The 20,795-nt window shown below is 48.2% G+C and overlaps 1 protein-coding gene across 10 annotated transcripts in view; it reads left to right on the top strand.

Moving 5' to 3' along the window:
* FRMD4A (FERM domain containing 4A) overlaps positions 1 to 20,795 on the top strand; it is an 814,406-nt gene that overhangs the window by 635,320 nt on the left and 158,291 nt on the right. For all 10 annotated transcript variants that reach the window (XM_086919678.1, XM_086919676.1, XM_086919675.1 and 7 more), the window contains exons 6-8: positions 7,910 to 7,966; positions 12,113 to 12,135; positions 20,155 to 20,238. In XM_086919678.1, coding sequence (XP_086775804.1) covers positions 7,910 to 7,966; positions 12,113 to 12,135; positions 20,155 to 20,238 — 164 coding nt within the window. The remainder of the gene's footprint in view (positions 1 to 7,909; positions 7,967 to 12,112; positions 12,136 to 20,154; positions 20,239 to 20,795) is intronic.

The following is a 20,795-nucleotide window of genomic DNA, read 5'->3' as shown; positions in this document are numbered from 1 at the left end:
GCACTCCTTTCACACATATCTGCACTTCCAAAACACATCTATGTAAATTAGTCCTATAGTGCAGTACATATATGTTGAAGAAAGAGAGCCTTTATTTGAAAATGTATTTTGAAAAAGAATAAAAAACAAAAGATGTTTCTGTAATTTCACAGGCAGCCTAGCACTGTGGACCCAAGGGTTTTTTACAGGGTGTAGAATCAACTCTTGCAATGTTATTTGAGCAGTCCTATATACATCTGTTAACATGGCATTACATACTTCACCTACGCCCGTCACATTAGTGAGTTAGATAAAAACATAAAAAGCCGTACCTGTAGGCTGTTCAAAGAGCCCTTCCCAGGCGGAGGGTGGGGAGGGGATGTAGCGTTTTTTTGTGAATAGCTTCCCATGGGCTTACTATGCTTGTAACTACAGCTTCTATCGGGAACAGTCAGTTGTGGGACCGCGGGGCGTTCCCTCTCCGTCTTTATATTTGTTGTGTTTTTGCATGCAGTTAATGGCAAGAATACACGATTCCTTAGCAAGGGCATCTTTGCAGGGGGGACGGCGTCCACCTGGTAAAATACATTAAAATAAGTGGGGGGACGCCGTCCACCTGCGTGGTACCCAGACTCGAGCCCTGCATCAAATTCTATGTTTGGCATATGCGACTCGATGCATCATACAATGACATGGATTGAAGTAGGAGTCTCTGTTTTCATTCCCTATAGTGGCACCTACCAGTTCCATAACAGGTCCTACCAACATCCTCGATCCCTTAATCTGAACAGGATTTATTTTTACTCAATAATACATTTTATATGTTAGCATGTAAAGGGCAGGCCATTGTTAAGCTTTTAAATGCCTAGAAAGCTGGTAATGTGTTAGGCAAGGCTATTAAAATGTCTCCACACACCATCAACATTTGCATTGGTCTCTCCAGTTCCTATTGCCTAACAGTGTCACACAGGTACAGACCACAGGCCTCTTGTTTAAGGAGTCTTTTCTCTCCAGCGACCCTGTGGTGTAAGTAAACAGCTTTCTAGAGCTTTGAAAACAACGCGCACACTGCAGCACACACAATAAATACATGACTTACAACCACCAGGCGCTACAGCTTCCCTTTTGGAAGACAATATATTAATCATAAAAAATCATCACAGTTTGACAGTCTCAAAAACTGGATGTTCACCATTTGGGCCTGACATTGCATTCAGCATCCTGGAGCTGGCACAGGGGCGTGTCGCCCAGGGAGATCTTGTTTCTATAAAGACAGTGGGTGGTGAACGGAATCCACCAGTAGGGTGCTCCATTAGACTTCTGCTGCGCATCGCTTCTTGGGGGTCATGTCGCCCAGTTCTCCTACTGAGCCTCAGAAGTACTTTTTCACATACTTTGTAGTGCACTCTGCCTATCCAGGATTTTGGCAAAATGTAAACTCACAGAAAACAGGGCACTCGCTATATGAGGTGAGGTAGTACATAATAGCGCTGGAGCATGCATATAGTACTTTGTGCTGTGTTCTTTTTTCAATAATAAGAAATAAAAGAAAAATAGGGGTGGAGCAGGTGGAATGGGAGTGGTGGAGTTCACGTGTACTGCGCGTGGGTGTCCTTCCTTTCCTGGAAATGCTAACTTTACTGTCTTAAAAGAAAGTAAAAGCAAAGCAAACTAAAGATCGAACAGAGATCGTCGGGGACTTTCCACTTAGACGCACTTGTGGTTTTGTTCAGCTGTTAGAGCAGAGGGTGTTTGTGGAATGTGGGCGGGGCTACCTGTATTTGATGGGTGACATCACCTTTCTTAGGAGTTTGGAGCTTAACATTGACTTCAGGCTAAGCCAATAGGCCCTAGAGCCCTAGTCTTCAAACTTTTAAAGCCCCCGCGTCAATACATTTCATTAGGGCCCCCTAAGTGTAAAACTATCCCCAGTGTGATTCTGTACCTGCAAAAAGGGCTTAGGGGGACCTCGAGGACTGTGTGCGCTCAGACAATAGCGCTAAATGCAACAGAAGACAAGCAGCCTCTTGCACTTGATAAGTTGTTGTGGCTGTACTCCTGCGGCAGGATGTTTGTGCCAAATTACTTATAATTATGCAAACGTCCCTAATCAAATACTTTTTAGTTATTATGTCCCTAAAAAATAATGGGAATTTACTCCGATAACTGACATTATTAAAATTTCTCCTGGGTCTAGTCATAAACCAAAAACACTTTGTTGAAGAGTAGCCGGTTGGGAGTAAGTGTGAATGGACCAGTAGATCAACTGATCTATTTTTGGGCTATTTTAGCTAAATGACTTGATTTTTGGTCTCTAAAAAAATGTGCCCTTTGAAGGCAATTGTGTCCATGCATAGGTGCTGTCTAAGGTGATAGTTGCCTTCCTATCACCTAACAAGTTTCAAAAATACAAAACGATTGCAAGAGGTACCCATCACAAAATGCAGTATCTTTAAATCTTAATCTATTTGGTTATTTATGATAATACCTTACATTATTTCAATTGGACAGATATATTCTTCTCATTTTTATGACAATTTCTATAAGTTATGTTATCTCCAATATGATCAACAGAATATATAACATAAAGATTAGTGACCATACTTCTTTTCAGATAACAGAACATTAAAAAATTCCTTTAGACACTATCAGTGTGTGCAGCGCCAGAAGAGCCAACACGTGTTTTATGACTAAACTACAACAAAACAAAGACATTACATTTTTCGGTATGCCAGGGCTGGTCATAGAATATATCATTCAGCTGGATCAGTCAATTTGTACAGACATAAAGTGATTTCACTATGGTTTGAGGTGAAGGCGGTTTCCAGCCAAAAGTGGATACTTAACTTACATTCGCAGAGAGGGCAGTACACTGGTAATGTATGTGGGGCCGCTGACCTCACTAGAGAAGTAAAGGCTTAGCTTCGAGCTGGCGAAACCAGAAAATGGCTGTGACTGGCGCACGCTGAGACATACATATCGAGGCTGATGCTGTACACTTTAATACTATGTTGAACCCTTTAAGAGATTGGGAGGCAGGAATGTCATTGGGTAGAGATTCCAGTGTATGGGCCCTAGAGGGCAGAAGGCCGGGAAACTGAGGCAGCACAAGGGGGCGTTGGTATGGTAAGAGCTTGCGCCAAGTGACTCGAGTCTTAATGGCAGTGTACCGGCACTTCCCAGGAGCAGAGAGTGGAGAGTGAGTACCGGCACTTCTATATTTACATATATAGCAGTGACTCGAGTCTTAATGGCAGTGTACCGGCACTTCCCAGGAGCAGAGAGTGGAGAGCGAGTACCGGCACTTCTATATTTACATTTATAGCGCTGCTTAAATGTGACAGAAGTGTGCTATTAAGTTCCATATAAACAAAGGGGTTGTTTATGTTCGTTTTTCCCGTGGCATCATAAACGGTTTGCTACCCCCGAGGAGGCGTGAAGAATTTTAGCCTAATGTGGGAGCCATCACTCTGAAGTAACCCCTGCCTAAGATCCGTGGTCGCGGGCGATGTGATCTCTGCTGCTAGTCAACTCTTCCGAATATTAATGAAAATTGCTTTTCTAAGCCTCGAATTTCCAGCGTGAAATGAGCTACTTGTGCAATATTGTGGCATTATAAGCCTTACTGCCATAAACCCCGCGCAGTTTACCAATTAGAAGGTCGTTAGTAAAGCGCTGTCTGGAGCGAAATGACTACCACACAACAAGCCGGCCGGTTTACTTTACTTCCCGCATTAAAAGCAGCTCCCACTTCTAAAGCCGTTTTATTGGCCTTTTAACGTGCGCACTTCAAACAGGGACGCTCTGGAGAGCGGCGGGGGCAGAATGACGCAGCAGAGCCCGGTTCAGGAGCCCTGGCATGGCTAATGAGGTGAACCTCAGCCAAGGCACCGGGGCTTCCCGTGCACTCTATTCTGCCGATAATTCGGAACATGCCAGTGTTGCCAAGCGGCAAAGCGCCCCCGCGGAGCAGCCGGCTGACCTTGGTGCGCAGCTCCGGGTTACCCTCCGGGGCAGGCCTCCCCTCCGCCCCCACAATCACTCAAGGAGCTGCTAATTAAGGAGGGAGATGAAAGAACAGAGCTTCGATTGTCCGGCGGTGACTCAATAGAGGGGCAGGGGGGTCCGGGCTGGAGGCAGGACCTGGGAACCGAGCGTGTTGCAGGCTCACCCCGAAGAAAGCGCCGAAGCGCTGCTCTGCCCCGGTGGGCGGGGCTGTTCCATCCCAGGGGGTCCCGCGCGGCCGCCCAGAGGCCTCTCCCAGGCAGCGTTGCATTGTCTTGTGCTCCTTTTCAGGCAGTAAAGCACGGCTTGAAAGCTGTTTGAACTGCATTCATTTGCACAAAAGTAAAAAAAAAAATACTAGTGAAAGGCAGCGCAACCGTGACTTTGTGGGACGCACTTTTTCACACTCCTGATGAGTCTGGCTTTGTTGTGGCAACGATATTATCAAACTGTGGAAATGCGAAGTCGATTTGTTTATCTGCGTGAAATACCATCAAATCGCGACCAAGCAAAGCAGGTGTGTTCATTTGTGTGTTATTTTGTATCTGTTTAGAAACCGCGTGTGCTGGCATCAGTTCGGCCCCTTCAGGAGCGGCCACGGTCGTGAGGTCACTGACATCCGAACCACCACAGCTGAACAACGAACTCACTTTCGTCCAATTTTATACTTTCATTTCCCCCAGATGCTCTGGGCGCCAGCCATGATTTCATAGCTGACAACCGGCCAAATGTGGGGCGAATATCTTCGGTACAAAAGTACTTCAAGTAGGGACGCGGAGGCCACAACTTTAATGGGAAAAGAAGGACCTACAAGCCCCAAACCCAAAGGGCTGTTAGCTGAGAAGCCAGAACTGGCTGGAATAAGCCTGGCCTGCCATGGAGCGGGGTGGGTGTAAATCCTGTCACGGCCACCTCAACCTCTCATCTCTCCAGTGTCACCAAAGCGAGTAGCGCTGAGGTAGAGTACCCTACAGGCAGGGCTTTAAGTGGGAGAAAAAACTGGTGGTGCTCTTAAAGGGGCGTGGCAACTTTCTTAAAGGGGTGAGGCCTACCGGGTAGGGGCGTGGTCTAAATCAAGATAACTAGCATTGTGTGCTTAAGAAAATCATGAAGTTGCATCCAGCAAAGGATAACAAAATAGGCAAAAAAGTATATTTATTAAGTATAAGCCCCTGTCACTCACAAACCAGACAGTCAATACACAGCCAGGCAGAGGTTGAACAGGAAAATAGCCACTTCTAAAAGTGCTATTTCAAAACTTAGAATTTAAAAACCATCTTCACCACAGGATGTGTTAATAAATTCTGAGTTCAGGGATACCAGATTCCATATGTCGATCTTACCATTATGGTAAGATATGCAGGTAAACATGTTACACAGCATTCCCCATGTTATCCTATGGGCAAGATAGCCTTTCAATAGTGAAAAACAAAATTGGCAGTATTTCACTATCAAGACATGTTACACCAAACAAAAACCTGGACATCTGGTCATCCTACCTTTGAGGCCCGAAATTAGAGCCCCCTTTCGAGGCTCAGACTCCCCCCCCCCCCCCTCCCTCCCCACTAAAAGCTCTGCCTACAGGTTCAGCACTAGGCCAAAGCGGAGTTTGTGGTGCAGCTGATATAAACGGCCACAGTTGTTATTCAAACTTCAGACATTGTCTGAGAGGGCAGACCTCAAATAGAGGTCCCATGGGATGACACAAATCCTTTGCTGCACAACGGCAAATAACGTCACATCCAGGGCGCACTTCCAGACACACTGTGCAAGAGACCGGTTAATAGCACTCCATGCTTTCCCGTGTAAGCGCGTGAGTTCTCATGCACACGGCACTGCACCTCACTTCACAGTCACCTGCACGCTGCAATGCGTGCTGCTATCGTAATGACGTGACGCAAGCCCGTCTACTTACTGATCAATAGGGGCGCAACGCAGGCTTCTGGGGCTCTCAGGGGCCAATGAATATCTGTGAGTTATAGGAGACTGGAGGGGGGGTTATTATGCTGTGTAGGGGGGTATCGTTTTGTGTTTCCCCACTGCAGAATAGAGCTGGTCATATAACAACACTCACGTTCTGCATAAAGGGTGTGTGGCGTGTCTCGTACAGCATTGTCACAGTGCTGCCTCCATCTAGAAATGCATGGCTGGCACAAGGTGAAAGGAATCCCTCGTGTTTATGGTAGGTTATAAGAGACGTGGTATCACCGCCAGAGCTGCCGGGACAGCGTGGGAACTGGTGAACCCCGGCTCAACATCCTGTAATGATGACCAAACCTCTTAATCTCCTCACTCCCTCAATCCACAAAATGTGTAATGTAATGTGGTGCTCATGCGAAGCCCTCCAGGCTTATTGAGCCTAGCTCGCGCTATATAAAAAGCAGCAAGAAAAAAAGGTGCTCATAAGCACCTGGGACACGCGCTGTTCCCTTCTGTGACGAGTGCTAGGTGCTGAACCCAAAGAGCTGCCTCTGAGGCCGGGATCCGGTTTTCTTTCTGCTGTGGTTATCTGGGAGGAAAGGTGCCCTCAATCTACCCACCTTGCGCCTGGGCACTTACACATTTCATTCAATATATAATGTTCTTAAATTGAGGGGACGCAGGGAGGGGAGGCGCCTTGGTTTCTGAGGTTAATTTTGCGCACAGGTTAGGGAAGAAGTGTGTTTTTTTTCTTCCCCGTATCCAGCTGCCACAAGCCGTCGGCTGGCAATGCTGCCTTTGATGCTGGTTACCTTAATCTGCAGCTTCGCTCTGTGTGCTCACTCCACAGAGCTCTGTGTGGGTATTCTTCCTCCCGGTGCAGTTCGTTTGTTGCCAGGCAGGTGTGAATTGTCTTTAACACTTCTGCACGAACTGCATTGTGTTCCTGGATATTTTGCAGATCCGTTATGGTGTCGCCAATTTTGTATAGTTCTAGTCTGAAGTTAAAAGATTGTGTCGTGTTAATGCAAGAAAGAAACCTGCCCTTTTTAAAGAAAACACCATCTCGCATATGTCAGAAAAGGAAATGCGAAGCGCTGGCGGTTTGAAGTAATGCTTAGCTATGGAGTCGAGACATTTAACTGGACCTCACAGTGTATGTAATTCCCTAAAGAAATGCGCGGTGGAAAGACATTTAACAGGGCCTCACAGTGTATGCACTTCCCTTATCTCACGCCTACTCAACTTGTCCAATTCTGCGCCTCTGGCATTTTACCCATGCGATGTATTTACCACACTAGACATAGTTTCAACAACAACACTTATTTCTGAGTTAAACAGCTCAAAAGTTACTAAAAACACGGTCCTGCGCGTTTGCTAAGGTTGGCTGGACACCTTTTATTTGCCGATTGTTGTATTCTGGTGTTAAACTGGTATTAATAAAGTTGAACATGTTCCGAGACAGTATTGTTGTGGGGCAAAATGACAAAATAGTGAAATATTTCCAGAGAATGTGCCACATAATTTGATTTAGCCACGCAATTTAGTGAACACAACCGCATAATTTGGTCCTCTATTCCCGCTTAAATGCAGTGGCCATGACTGTGCTACAGTCGTACACATACAAGGTAGATTCCTACAATATTCAGAATTCTGTATTGCACTGTGGCAGCGAAACAACTTTTGTAACTAGTGTTAAAACTTGCACAACGCTCCTGTAGTGCCGCAGCACTGGCTCCGCTGGGGGCCTGGAGCGGGGGCCTCCAAGACAGGTTGTGCTGCATTCACAGGTTCGACATGACAGGGGCAGTCACGTCTCCCTTTGCCGAGAGCGGTGAGGTGCGCATTCCTTCTGGGGTGAGGTAACGAGAGCCCCTCAGGTGAGGGGGCAGGGCGCGCCGGGGGCGCGAGCGTCACTGTGCATCGAGGGTCAGGGGAGAGGCAGGCCATCGCGCCACAACTTTGAAAGTTTGTTTTTCTTTTCTTTTCTCCCCTTGTGCCGCAGGAGCTGATCGAGGTGGACAGCGACGCCGTGTTCGAGCTAGCTGCATACATCCTGCAGGTAAGGACCCGCCCTGGCTTCGCCGGGGCATTGTTACTGCGTCTGTGGGAAGAACACACATGAAAAGTTGCGCATCAGTGAACAGTGTCTGAAGTGGGTGATGCCTGTCACACCTCACGCGTTAAAATACCAGCCCCCTTGCGCCACCTTTGCGTCATATCTAACATGGGGAAAGTGACGTAGGGGTGGCGCGAGGGGCTTTAAATAAGCCCTACAGATATGAAAGGGCTGCCAGTGAAACCAAAAAAGTAAAAATGCGTCATACTGGAGAGCACGCCCCTAGAGCGCGGTTTCGGATATTTTTCTCCGAAGTGTATTGATCACCTGTGCATTACCCCCTCATGGGTCCTCCCCGTCCCAGTCCTAACAACGTGAGGCAGTCCTGCCTCCACCCAGCCAATCACAACGCCAGTATTCAAAAGTTACATAAGCCCCTCCCACCTACCGCCGTGCCTGTTTTTTTTCTGCTCCGACGGCTGTCGGAACGCTGGTGCTCCCGGTTCCTGTTTCTGTTTCTGGCTTTCTTCAGGACGGTGCCGTGAGTGTTTCGTTTGCAGTTTTATGCTTTTGCGTTATTTACTGTGTGTATTTCACAGGAGTATTTCATTTGCAGTTTTTTACTTCTGCATTGTTTCCTGTGGGTTTTTCTCTCTGCGCGGCTGCTCCGGTCCCCCGGTCAGCTGTGCTCCTGTTCTGGGGTCAGGGACTCTCCCCGTTCATGTGCTGGGCTGGGGCGGGGAGTTTTCGTGGTGTCCTGGCCCCGGGTCGTTCCGGCGCTGTGGTTCTAGTGCAGCGTCCGGCCCCCACAGTCGTGGTCTTTTGACCTGGGGCTGTGGGTGGAGACTACAGGGCTGCCCATTGTAATTTTCACCGGTCTCACGTTGTGTGATTTGGTGATTGGGGGCAGTGTTGCTTGGAGGTTGCTGGGCACTTCCTTTGTTGTGTGGTGAGTTCCTGTTTGGTTCGATTGCTCGGGTTCACTCACCATGTGCGAAGGGTCGTCTTCACCTGTGCCTGCCTGGGCTGTTTCCATGCGGCATAGTTTCCAGGTTCTGCAGGTGGATGACATTTTTGCAGGTTCCGCTCTGCTTGCACCTGTTGTTCTTTGTACTGCAGGGTTAGGCCTGGTCCATACCTGGGTGGGTGACCGCCTGGGGGGTGCTGTTGGCTTTTCCCTATGTGGCTTTTGTCCGGTTTCTGCTTCCACCCTCCTTGTGACTGTTCTGGCGATGGTGGCGTTGTGGCCTTGCTCCGGTTACTGGGCCTTCGGTTTCTCGGGGCCTGTTCATCACTTTGCAGGGGGTTGTTTTCACCCTTCGGCTCGGTTCTCTTCCCTGTTGGCTCTTTTGTGGGTCCTGCTGGGTCGCCCTTCTGCCCTTTGGGGTTGGTTGCGGTTCCAGGAGGTGGTGGCTGCCTCCACGGCTGTGGTTCCTTGGGTTTGCCTGTTCCTCCTGTCCTTGGTGTTTCTTCTGATTGGCTCTTTGGGTCCTTTTCAGTGCAGGTTACATGGCTCTGGTTCCTCTCTCCCCTGTTCTGGTTCCTACTTTGGCCTGGTGGCTTTGCTCTCCCGACCTGGTGTTTGGGGTGCGTTTTCAGCTCCCTTCTCTCCTCTTGTTGTCCTTGGACGCCTGTCCTTGGGGTTGGGCGCCACGTTGGGGTCCTTGGTGGCGGCCGAGTTTTTTGATTCGTGCTGGCCTTCCCGTGGCTATTTGCTGCTTGGGCCTTCTTGGGGGGACCAGTTGCATGTCTCTGTTCCTGCTGGCTTCCATGTGTTGTTCCCACGACTCTATGGCTCATTGGTGTGTCTTGTGCCTCTGGTGGTTCGGGCTCCCGCAGCTCTCTCTGGGCCGTGTCTCCTCTGTGGGCTTTGAGTTTGTGTTCAGGACTGACTGCGTTTTCGTTTGTAGACGCTGCTTGGGCCATTTCCTCCTGTCCTCTGTTTTGTGCCCTCTGTGCTCGCTTCAGCGGCGCATTTTCTTTGTTTGGTTCAATTTGGTGTGGATTTGCGTGGCCCCTGCACATTTCCTTGGCCTTCGGGCTTTCTGTGTGCCTTCCCTCCTTTTTCTCCTCCTGCATAGTCTGGGGATGTAAGGGGGTGTGTGTAGGTGTCTGTATCGTTAACCTCTCTGTCTTTGATTTCTGCTCCTGCTACTGCTGGCGGGGGTCGGGTTTGGCCGGACTTCATTGACTCCGGCTCCGCTTTTTGGTCCACAGCTGGTTTTTGCCCTGATGTCACTTGCTTCTGACGGCCTGGCTCTTGTGCGGCTGTGGTTGGCGTCTTTGGGCTGTTCCTCTGTGGTGGCTCGTGGCATCCCGTTGTCTCGTCGGCCTTCGGCCCTTGGGTGCTGTGGTCGTCTTTGGGGTTCTTTTTTCTCTTTGTGTTCTTCCAATTGGGCCGTTCCTGTGCTGGGGGATCCTACCTCTGTGTTGGATTTTCTCGGGACTGTTTTTTTTACAGGGCCTTGCCCCTTCCGGGTTGTCTTCTCAGTGGGCGGCGGTTCGTGCTTGTCGGGGTCCTGGAGCCTCCTCGGTGGTTTTTGCCCCTTTGAAGAGTCGGTTTCTTCTAGGCTTTCGGCTTCGTCGGCCGGTCTCTCCTGTACTCGTGCCTTCTTGGGTTTTTGCCTGCTGTTTGGGGGGGTCTGCTGTTGCCCCCTTTTGAGCTCTTGCTGGTGGCTGTCTTGTTCTGGTTGTCAGCTACTGTGGCTTTTTTGCTGGCCATCACCTCTGCTCGTCGGTTGGGTGCTTTGGGTGCTCTGCTCGTTTCTTTTCCCTGTTGGGGGTTCCTGCCGGATTGGGTTGGTTTGTGGCTTGTTCCGGTCTTTCTGCCTGGGGGTTCTTCCCGTTTCCTTTGGCAGCTGGAGGTGTTTTTCCTGTTTTACCTGCTGGGGGGGTCCCTTGTTCCCCCTTACTTGGTGGTTCGCTGGACTCTCTGGTTTTTCCCACGTTTGTTCCCTGGTGTTTTTCCATTTTCTCCTGCCCTGTTTGTCTCCTGTGGAGGTGTGACTTGGGGGATATGGTTTTCCGGTTCTGGGGTTGGTCAGTGGGTGCATTTGGCGGTCTGCCTGCCTTTGCGGTCCTTTGGGTCTGCCTCCTCCGTCTCTGGTGCTGGGTCGTTAGACACGTTCTGTGCCTGCTTCCTGGGCTGGGGCGGCAGGAGTTTTCTATCCGGGAATTTGTTGGGTGGCCACCCGCTGTCCCGTCTCGTATTTGTGCTACCTTCTTGGCTTGTTGTTTTACATGCCTCTGCTGGCTGTTTTTCTGTTGGCGTCTTGGACGTTGCTGTTCATTGATCTTTACTGATTTGTACTCTGCATGGATCCCTGGTGTCCTGCGTTTTTTGTTGGTTCTCTGCTTGTGAGTTCCTCACGTTGTTAGGACTGGGACGGGGAGGACCCATGAGGGGGTAATGTCTTATTACTTACCGGTAATCTTCATTACCCCGATTAGGGTCCTCCCCGTCCCAGTCCTGTACCCTCCCGCCCTCCCGCTGTGTTTGTGTCGGAGTCTTGTTGATAACAGGCACGGCGGTAGGTGGGAGGGGCTTATGTAACTTTTGAATACTGGCGTTGTGATTGGCTGGGTGGAGGCAGGACTGCCTCACGTTGTTAGGACTGGGACGGGGAGGACCCTAATCGGGGTAATGAAGATTACGGTAAGTAATAAGACATGCAAGAAGCAACATGCGTGCCACGCTTGTGCACGTGCGTACCTGCCACGCTGTGCGCGTGAGTCCGCTGTGAGCGGTGCGCTAATGAGTGACTCATGGTGCAGTATCCCAGCTATGGCGCGTTCCACCCCTCGTGATTGGTTCCTCTCAGTTTGCACGCTCGCCCTGGGTGACTGACTGTTGTTAAAGCCCCCATCATGTAATAATGTATGTGCTACTCTTAGCTCTCCATAACGTTAGAGGGGCTCATTACATCCTCAACGCGTACACCAGTTGAGGACACTATTGGTCAGAAGTGTCAGACCTCAAATGCGGCACGATCTGACCCGCAGCAAATATGTGATTTAAATGGAACCATAGCTGCAACCTATCTCAAATCCCTCTGGAGAGTGCCTGCTCACATGTATGCCATACACGTAGAAAGATGCTTTGCCAGCGGTGACCCTTTTTAATGTGAATATATATTTCTTTTTTCGCAGGAGGCCAAGGGAGATTATGCAAGGTAAGTCTTCAAACACATACATGTTTTTTGTCCAGGCAAAATGATATTCTTTATTTATAGATGTATTCCGTTTATGTACTGTTATGAGCCAGGTACTGAAAAGTGTCAATGATGTTCTGTAATCAGCTCGTGCTGTCAGTACCTTCAGTTTCGGCCTTCGCCGTCATGCACATCCCTGCTTCTCCCCATCCTCTACAACATGGACCATGTACCTCATGTGGGTGGGCCTCCTTTGGATTCCAGGCACTGGCTTAGGTCGCTCTTAATCACCCCATCCTGCCCTGGGAGTGGGCTGTGCAGCTTGTCATGGGGGACTTACATTTTCCCTGCACTTTGTGTATTCAAAATAGTGTACTCTGAATTTAAAAGGGGCATGCTAATCTGCACACAGCTTAATCCAGGGGCTAGAAATGGCAGATATGTGGATTTTTGTACAGCGCCTTATGGCATCCTAGGGGGATCTCAAAGCACTAATGGTGGAGGAGAGAAAGGAAAGGAGTGTAGCAAAAGAGCGTAACAGAGGTGCCAAGCTAGCGGGAGAGGAGCTTTGTTGAAGTGGTCTTAACCAAAATGGTGCTGTCCCATCAGAGACAGTGATTGTGTGCTGTGGGGAGCTGGCCCTCTGGCCCGCAAGCATGGACTGGGAGCGGAGAGGCACGATAGGGTGGAAGGAGCTCTCTGGAGTGAACAGGACAGGAGACTCAAGGGGCTAGAAGTTTTGGGTTAGAAGGGTGAGGGTGATAGCAAAGAGAATCTGTGTCCAAATGGGATTTGGGACTCATGGCAGATGCCACAGCAGAGAGTTTGGAAGTGTGGAACAGAACCTGGTACGAAGCCCTCGCTAACTCTTTCATTTACCCGTGGGTCCCCAGCTGAAGAGGGGCGCGGAGGCAAGATGGCGGGCACAATATGTAACTCACAGAAGGCATAGGTGGGTTCGGCTTTAGTCCTCATTTCTGTGGAGAAGTGTTTGTTCTTCTTTGAGGAATGAAAACCCATCTGGGACAGCTGAACAATTGACGCCCCATCCAAGCTCTGCAAGCCGAATATGGAAATGCAATCATGGTGGCGCGAGCTTCTTGACTAGATGCAAACATACCTTCGACTGAGAAATGCTTCTTGCAGGACTGCTTTTGCTTCTGCCTGGGCTTCTTGTTCATTGTAGTAGGGATAAAACCCTGCCTGCCCTCTGCCCGCTGTTGTTGGGAATCACCAGGGGCATGCTGGATGAGGCATTCCCTGGGAGGGCTGGAATGTGCGGTGTAAATACCACAATCCCTGCAGACAAACAGCAGCAGGTACTGGAAGCCAACACTGACACAATGGACAAAGGGAAGTGCGGGCCCGGCCCTGCCTCCCCTTTACTTGGCTTACCGTGCAATCCCCAAACAGGCCTTTTGTTCCCAGCACATCCTAAGACTTCTTCCTGTTTTAGGCAAAATACCTGCCCAGGGATTTCATCCGTATTAGGGGCTTTCTTTTATCTGGTCGGAGCCTGCAAGCATTGCTTGAAGCCCCCTCAGATCGTGTGCTGACAGAGAAACCCTCTCTTAGCAGGGTCGAACTGGCCTATCGGGCTCTGATACAGAGCTAGTCTGACTGGTAAGTGTGCGGGCCAGTTTTTTGTTCGTCTCTGGACCTGTTTTATAGTGTGCTTTGCTGGTTTTTATGTTGATTTCCCTGATATCCGTGCAGCACGCACACATGGATGCAGTTTCCCATACCTTGCAAAACACTTATATAAAAGTTCTTTACAAGTTCAAAACTGCCCAATTTGCAAACACGGGTCAATTTTTAGCTATTTCATTCGCTAATGGAGCCACCTTTTTTGGTGCCAATACTACTCTCTGTCCCAGTTCGACCCTGCTGAAAAGGCGAAGCGTTGAGCGACCTTGACCCCCGGATAGTGGTCACCTGTCAGGGTCCTTCGTCTGCGGTGCTGAAGTTCTGTGTGAACATGCCTAGAAGGGAGCTCCTGGACAGATGTGCGGACAGGTGCCTGCGGACGTCATGGGTGAGGATCGGAGGGTGTTGGTTGCAGCTTGTTTCTACAAGCCGTCATGCGAGGGCCCTTTCCCAGGGGAAAGCTCTTTCCAACCTCTCATGTTAATCATTGCCAGAGAGCTGTCGCCAGAGGCACGCGCAGCACCTTTCAAGAGGGGAGGGGGGTAGTGCCCAGGGGGGGCATTCTCTGCATTGCTGTGACCTGGAGCATCACGCGCGAGAGAGGTGATTTGCTGCCTTTTTGCAGCGATTTGCCCACAAATCCTACTGCTCTGTGAGTTGACGCCCCAGTGCTGTTTCAGTTAATAGAGAGTCTCTGAGAAATCCGTTCCCCTGAAAAGCCTCCAGCAGACGATTGACACCTCGGAGCAGCTTTTATTTTAAAGGCAATATATTTATTAGGTGGTGTTTTGAAAGGGTAACGTTCCAACACTCTGCTCTTGTAATCTGCAGCAGGTATCTCACCAGGGGCAGGTAGCATTACTGTTTTATTTGATTAGAGTCCTTCTAATTGGGTACCCGTTCTACTCGCTGGTTCTATGCACAAGGGAAGGTGAATGAACAAGGTCAGAAGTAGTCCAGAATGGTCGAAGGAGTGACAGACATCTTTGTTTGCGTTGAGAGCCTGCAAAGGGGGTCTCATTGGAATCAGTAGGATGGGGCATGTCCGGTACTGAAGTGGAGTGGTATCTTTCGAATACCTTAAAAAGGAAATACAGACTATCAGAAACGTAGTTATTTCGGTCCCTGCAACGTAGACATGCACTGGTGGTCCACATTCAGGTAACGTTCTGCTAGAAGATAGATATACACTAGAAAATAAAGTCCTGTTTGAGCTATTCTGCAGAAAAGTGATATCTTACACATACAAAAAGATAATCAACAATCCAACAGATACAAGTAAACTTAGGGAGAAGAGGTATCTGATCCTGGTGTCAGGAGGACCGGAACAAAGCCCTGCAGTGCTAGAGGGAAGTGACGATAAGAGCAAGATTCCGGATGACTAGGGGAGGGGGTAAGATGGGAACCTTCTTCCTGGGATGTCAGAGGAAGTTCAAATATGTGCATTAGCTGACTTCAAGGCCCTTCTGGGAATGTAGGGTGCGGCCAGAGATTGTAGTAGTAGAGGGCCTTTGTTGTAGAAGGCCCTATAAGCAATACACAAAGCCTTGAACTGCTTCCGCTGTTCCATTGGAGCTAGTAAGGTTCTGCCATTTTGTAGATTGATGCCTGGGGATGTTTAAAAGAAGGCAAGCTGCCACGTCTTGTATGAACTGTAGCCTTTGCATTATGTAGCTAGGGAATCAAAAATATCAAAAATTCCCATTGTGCAGATCAGAAATTATCAAGGCCTGTGTAACAAGCCTTCTGGAAAGGAAAAAAGGAAAGGAAGAAGAGCTAATACTTTCCTAAGCATTCCAAGAAGGCCCTAGCAGCTCGCTGCAAAGTTCTTCGCTTGGAATTCCAGGGTGAGTGTATGATCTAGCGTGTGCCCAGACTCATTATGGGACTTTAAGGGCAGTGTGATGTTCCTGATCAGTCCCGCCAGGGAATGAGAGCCTGATTGTCATTGTTATTACCCAGAAGGATGATCTCAGTCCTGTTCCCCTTAACCTTGAAGCAACAACTTGCCATCCAATTGGCCACTTCCTTTAAACAGGGTGAAGATTGTTGTGAGTTGGAACAATGTTCTGGTAAAATGGGCATGATTATTTGGGTGCCGTCCATGTCCCATCCCATTGACAACCCAAAGGCACTTATGTTCTCAGCGAGAAGGCGCATATAAAGGTTGAAAAGGGAATGGCTTAAAGCTGAACCCTGAGTCACCCCATATTTCAGAGTGAAGGTGTCCGAGTAGCATGTCTGATCAAGCACGTGGAAAGTCACCCCTCTGAGAAAGGACATTTCCCATTTTAGCACTCTTATCTTTTATACCCACATTTGCAATTCTGCGGGTGAGTTCTGCATCTTCTGCAGTGTCAAAGGCTGACTGAGATCCAAGAGGATGACTGTTGCAGGGCCTCCTTGTACTAGGAACCGCCTGAGTTCCTCCAACACAGCTAAAAGTGGTTTCAGTACTGTGTTGCAGTCTAAACCCCATCTGGGTGGGATGGAGAATATTATTTACTTCCAAAAAAGAAGAGAGCTGTTGATGTACATGCTTCTCCAAAAGTTCAGACACTCCTGGCAGCAAGGAGGTGGGTCTATGGTTGCGCAAACATAATGGATCCAAGCTGGACCTTTTTTTTGGCATAGTCTTCACAACTGCATGTTTCTATTGAGGGAAATCCAGCCCACTGATCAACAACAAGTTCAGTAGGTCATGCAGGACCGGAAAGATGTTCGCATACCCTCGTTCCAAAATGTGGAGGGGGCCGGGTCCAGTACTGAGCTCGACTTAACTATTCTAGATGGTTCTGTACGATGGCTTGTCGTGATGGCAGGGAAGGCGGACAGTCCTTGTCTTGGGCTCCCAAAGGATTCCCTCCTCGACAAAGGGTCTAACATCTTCTCCCTATCGGAACAGGAAGGAGAAATGTCTATAATCTTTAAGAAGTTAGCCAGATCGTTACTCGATGCCACTGTCGATTTTGGTAAAGAGCTATCTGTTCTAGACTCGGTAAGAGATTTCAGAAACTGAAAAATATATTTAGGGGAATTGGAGGACTTTTCAATTTTGGCTGCACAGTAGGAGGCTTAAGAGGCTCTGAGTTCGGAATGATAGTTCCTGGTTGCCTTCCGATACTCTTGTTTACTCAACTCATGATAAGATTTCCTCAATTTTATCTCCGATCTTTTACATTCCTTTTTTTAGAGACTGCAAGTTGGGATTGAACCATGGGGATGTACTGCCTTGTCGGATGCATTTGTGCTATGTTACAGGGAAGACTTGCTTCAGAGCGTTGTTGATTGATTGATTCAGAGATTCTAAAGGCGGCCTCGGGAGTATGGTCACTTAATTCAGTCCTAGACTTGCTGAGAGCAACTTTCCATTCCTCAAGGTTTCGTTTAGACCAGCAGCGGTCCTGCCGCATGGCCTGTGACCGAAGGCTTGATGGGGAGGAGCACAAGAAGATAGCTATCAAATAATGATCTGACCAGGTTGCTGGTAACAGTTGTGATACCTGAAGATTTAAGATATTACTGAAAACTCTATGCCCTTCCACTTTATGGCACTCTACTCCCTCAATGACACCCCCCAGCACTCCACGGCACTCGATTATACGCCACTTCACTACAGCCACACCCTACAACTCTACTCTATCTACACCACTCCATGCCACTGGATAACACTCAACTCCACTCCACTCTACAACACTCCCCTCCATGCCACTCTACCCCACTAACTTTTAGCCATGCTGAACAGCAGCCACTCTGGTGTACAACATGGTTAAAATTATTGGCGAAGCCAGTAGCTCTTGCATAGGCAAGACCTTTTGGATTTTCCAATCCTTGTCTTAAAAGAGCAAAGGCAAGACCTTTTGGCTTTTCCAATGGTTGTCTTAAAAGACAACTGCCCTGGAGCGGTTAGTTTCTAAAGTTAAGACATCTCAGTTGAAGTGGTGGGTGGAAGTCTTTAGTGATGTGAAGTTGAGGGAGGGACCGACAGTTAAACAAGGAAAAGACCTTCTTGCCAGGGTCTCCGCTGCCGGAAAGAAATGCAAATGTGCACAGTTGGTTAATGTGCAACCGTAAAGGCTGCTTGGAAATCCGCATTGGATTTAATTGATGGAGTTCTCTTGAAGCTTAGTGATGACAAAGATTTATTCGTTTTGGGTGGTATTGCAAGGGTGTTACCAACTGATCTCTTTAGTGCATGCTTTTAATAGACAGTTATAAAATATGTTTACACTGAGATCAGTCTATTGCTAAAATCTGTATTTAGGAAGCTCTTTTTTCAGTCTTATGCCTACATCGTTTATGCACAGACTGTGTGTAATGCAAGGATAAAATAATGACTTACATATTCACAGTGCCTTCTTTCACAGGCCGGGACCTGGTAATACTAAAAACATACAAGTCACTATTCATCCTGCGCCAAACAGAATTCGGTTCTGTAGCTCTGTTCCATAAAGAAACATGAACAGTGATCATAATAACCAATAGAGGTTTCATAATATAGAATAGTACATCACTAACTGATTAGTTTAACTTGCATTTCGTTTTAATTTAAGGTGAGCATTATTTTATATGCAGTTACCTGAAGGTGAAAGGCCAACAAAATAGTTACAGAATATTTTGTTCTTTTTTAGCCACGCCTTTGATCCCACCTCCTTGCTCACTGACCCTGCCCCTATTGCGCTCAGCATCACAGTTCCAATATTTTTTTTATGCACTTTGACTGCTGTATAAATATAGTGTACAGTACAAATCTAAGTGTTCGTTAGGTCAGCCCCTTTCCCCCATTGCCTTTCTTCGATCTGCCTCTTTCGGCTATTCGAGTATTCATCTCTCAGCTAATGTCCTTTGCTGTTTGTGTGAATTTTTCTGCCTCCACTCAAGTAATTGTATTGGTGTAGATGAGGATCTGGTTTACAGCTATAGCCCTCTCTGTCCACTACTGCTAGCTCCTGCTGTTTCTCGCGCTGCTCCTCTTTCGTTCTCTCTCTCTTTCCTCTCTCCTTCGTGCTCTCCACTTTCCCTATGCACTGTCCTCTTATACCCCTTACTTCCCCTCCCTTCTCTGTGATTTCCTTTCCCCGTCCACCCACTCTCGTACCTACCTATCGTCCACCACCCCTCTCATACTTGTACCTACTATAGCCCCTCCCTCCCTTGAGCTCTCCATGTTTCCCTGTAAGCCACCCACTCATATCTCGCTACCAACCCTCCCACCTTCCCTCTGCTCTCCTCATTTCTCCACCTGCCACTCTGCCATATCTCTTTCCTGTCTGTCCCTCCAGCCCCTGTGCACACCTTGTTCCCTCATCTTCCACCATATCATATCTACTGCTTTTCCCTCCCCTGTGATAGTCTTGTTACCCCATCAGTCAATCTCTTGTATCTCTCTCTTGTCCTCCTCCTTCCCTTTCATTCTCCTCTTTAACCCACCAGCCACCTTTTCATATATTCCTCCTTACCCCTCCCTCCCGTCCGCTCCTTGCTCCCCCTTTCCACCTCTCCTTCCTGCCAGGACTGAGTATGTTTTTTGGGCGTTGCTTCATAGAAGAGAAAGATTGGCTACACTGAAGGCTCTCTTTGCCTTCAATACCGTCCTCATTTTGTTTCATGTCAAAAGACTTGTCTGGCTTTAATGTGCCGACGTTGCATGGATTAGAATGTTAAACCTGTACCTATTGGCTTTGCCAATGCTTGTTTTGTGAATAAGACGGTATATTTTTTGATTCTCAGTGCAATACATGAACTCATTTACCCAGTAGTGCACCTTCCAGAGTTGAACTGTTTCCATTAGTCAGAGCGACTTTATTCATTTGAACCCCAGAGTTGCTCCCTGTCCTGGCCCTGCTGTCCCCATGTGCTGGTACCGCAGCCAGTGCGGTGTGTGTGTGTGTCTTCACCACAAACGAGAATCCTGGCACAGAATCTGTAGCTGTGCCTTTTATTTCCTCGGGTGCCTCGGTGAGTGCCAGACAAATAAAAGAAAGCTGGCTTTGATAATAATTGTCTGGGAATAGGCCGGCCATGGGAAACAGGGCCTGTATTGTACCCGGAAGCATCCAGGTGAAAGGAGAGACCAGTCACCCGCGCCATGCACGGAGTAACAGAACCCGCTTTGTGGACCTTCTGTAGGTCGTATACATTACCTAATGACACTTAATTGTTTGTGCACATTTTATTTTTTTCCAGTGAAAAAAATGCATCTGCGAGACTTGTCGTACCATGAATAATGGGTTTAAAGGAAGGGATTGTTGAGAGCCTGGTCAGGCCGTGGCCTGTAGGGAGAAGCAGCAGCCACAGTCCCCAGTCCCTAGGAGGGCTGGAGCCGGGTTACAGTCCACCATGTTCAGTGCAGCAGTCTGATCCTTGTGTTTGATCCTATTTTGTTTCTTACAGCAACGAGGTTGTCAGGAGTGACTTGAAGAAGCTGCCTGCGCTTCCGACACAAGCACTGAAGGAGCACCCGTCCCTCGCTTACTGGTACATCATCTATATATACATATATATATATGCATCTGTCTGCCTGCCTACCTGTCAGTCATCTGTCTTCCAGGGAATATCTGTCGTTTCATCTCTTTCAGGCACCCATCAGCTCTTGTCTGTCTAGCATCACATGCCTGTGTATATGTCCATGTGTCCGTCCCCGCTTCCACAAGTTTCTTACTTTAGTGATTTATTCAGCCTCCTCGTCTGATGGTTGGTCCTCACCTCGGTCTTTTGTTTGTTTTTAATTTTGAAATAGCTCATCTCGACCCCAAAGGGGTGTTAGGCACTGTACTTGATAAGGTATGACGTGGATTTGTTAAATTCAGGGAAAAGATAATATTTACATGTGAGGATGAGGGACACTCCAGAAAATGTTCATGTAAGGGAGAAAAATCGTTTTATTCAATTCCTTACAATGATGAGAACAAATATAAAAAAACTTACATTGGGGATACACATGAGATGGTATTATCCAGTAGGGCAAGCAGGCAAGCCTCACTCCTCCCCACGGTTCTACCTGTTTGTGAGGCTCACTCAAGTATCGTAACTCA

The sequence above is a fragment of the Lissotriton vulgaris genome, chromosome 1_1 (assembly GCF_964263255.1).
Source record: "Lissotriton vulgaris chromosome 1_1, aLisVul1.2, whole genome shotgun sequence".
NCBI classification, from domain to species: Eukaryota; Metazoa; Chordata; class Amphibia; order Caudata; family Salamandridae; genus Lissotriton; species Lissotriton vulgaris.
The sequence above is the reverse complement of the archived record's forward strand: the minus strand, read 5'-3'. Positions and strand labels throughout refer to the sequence as shown.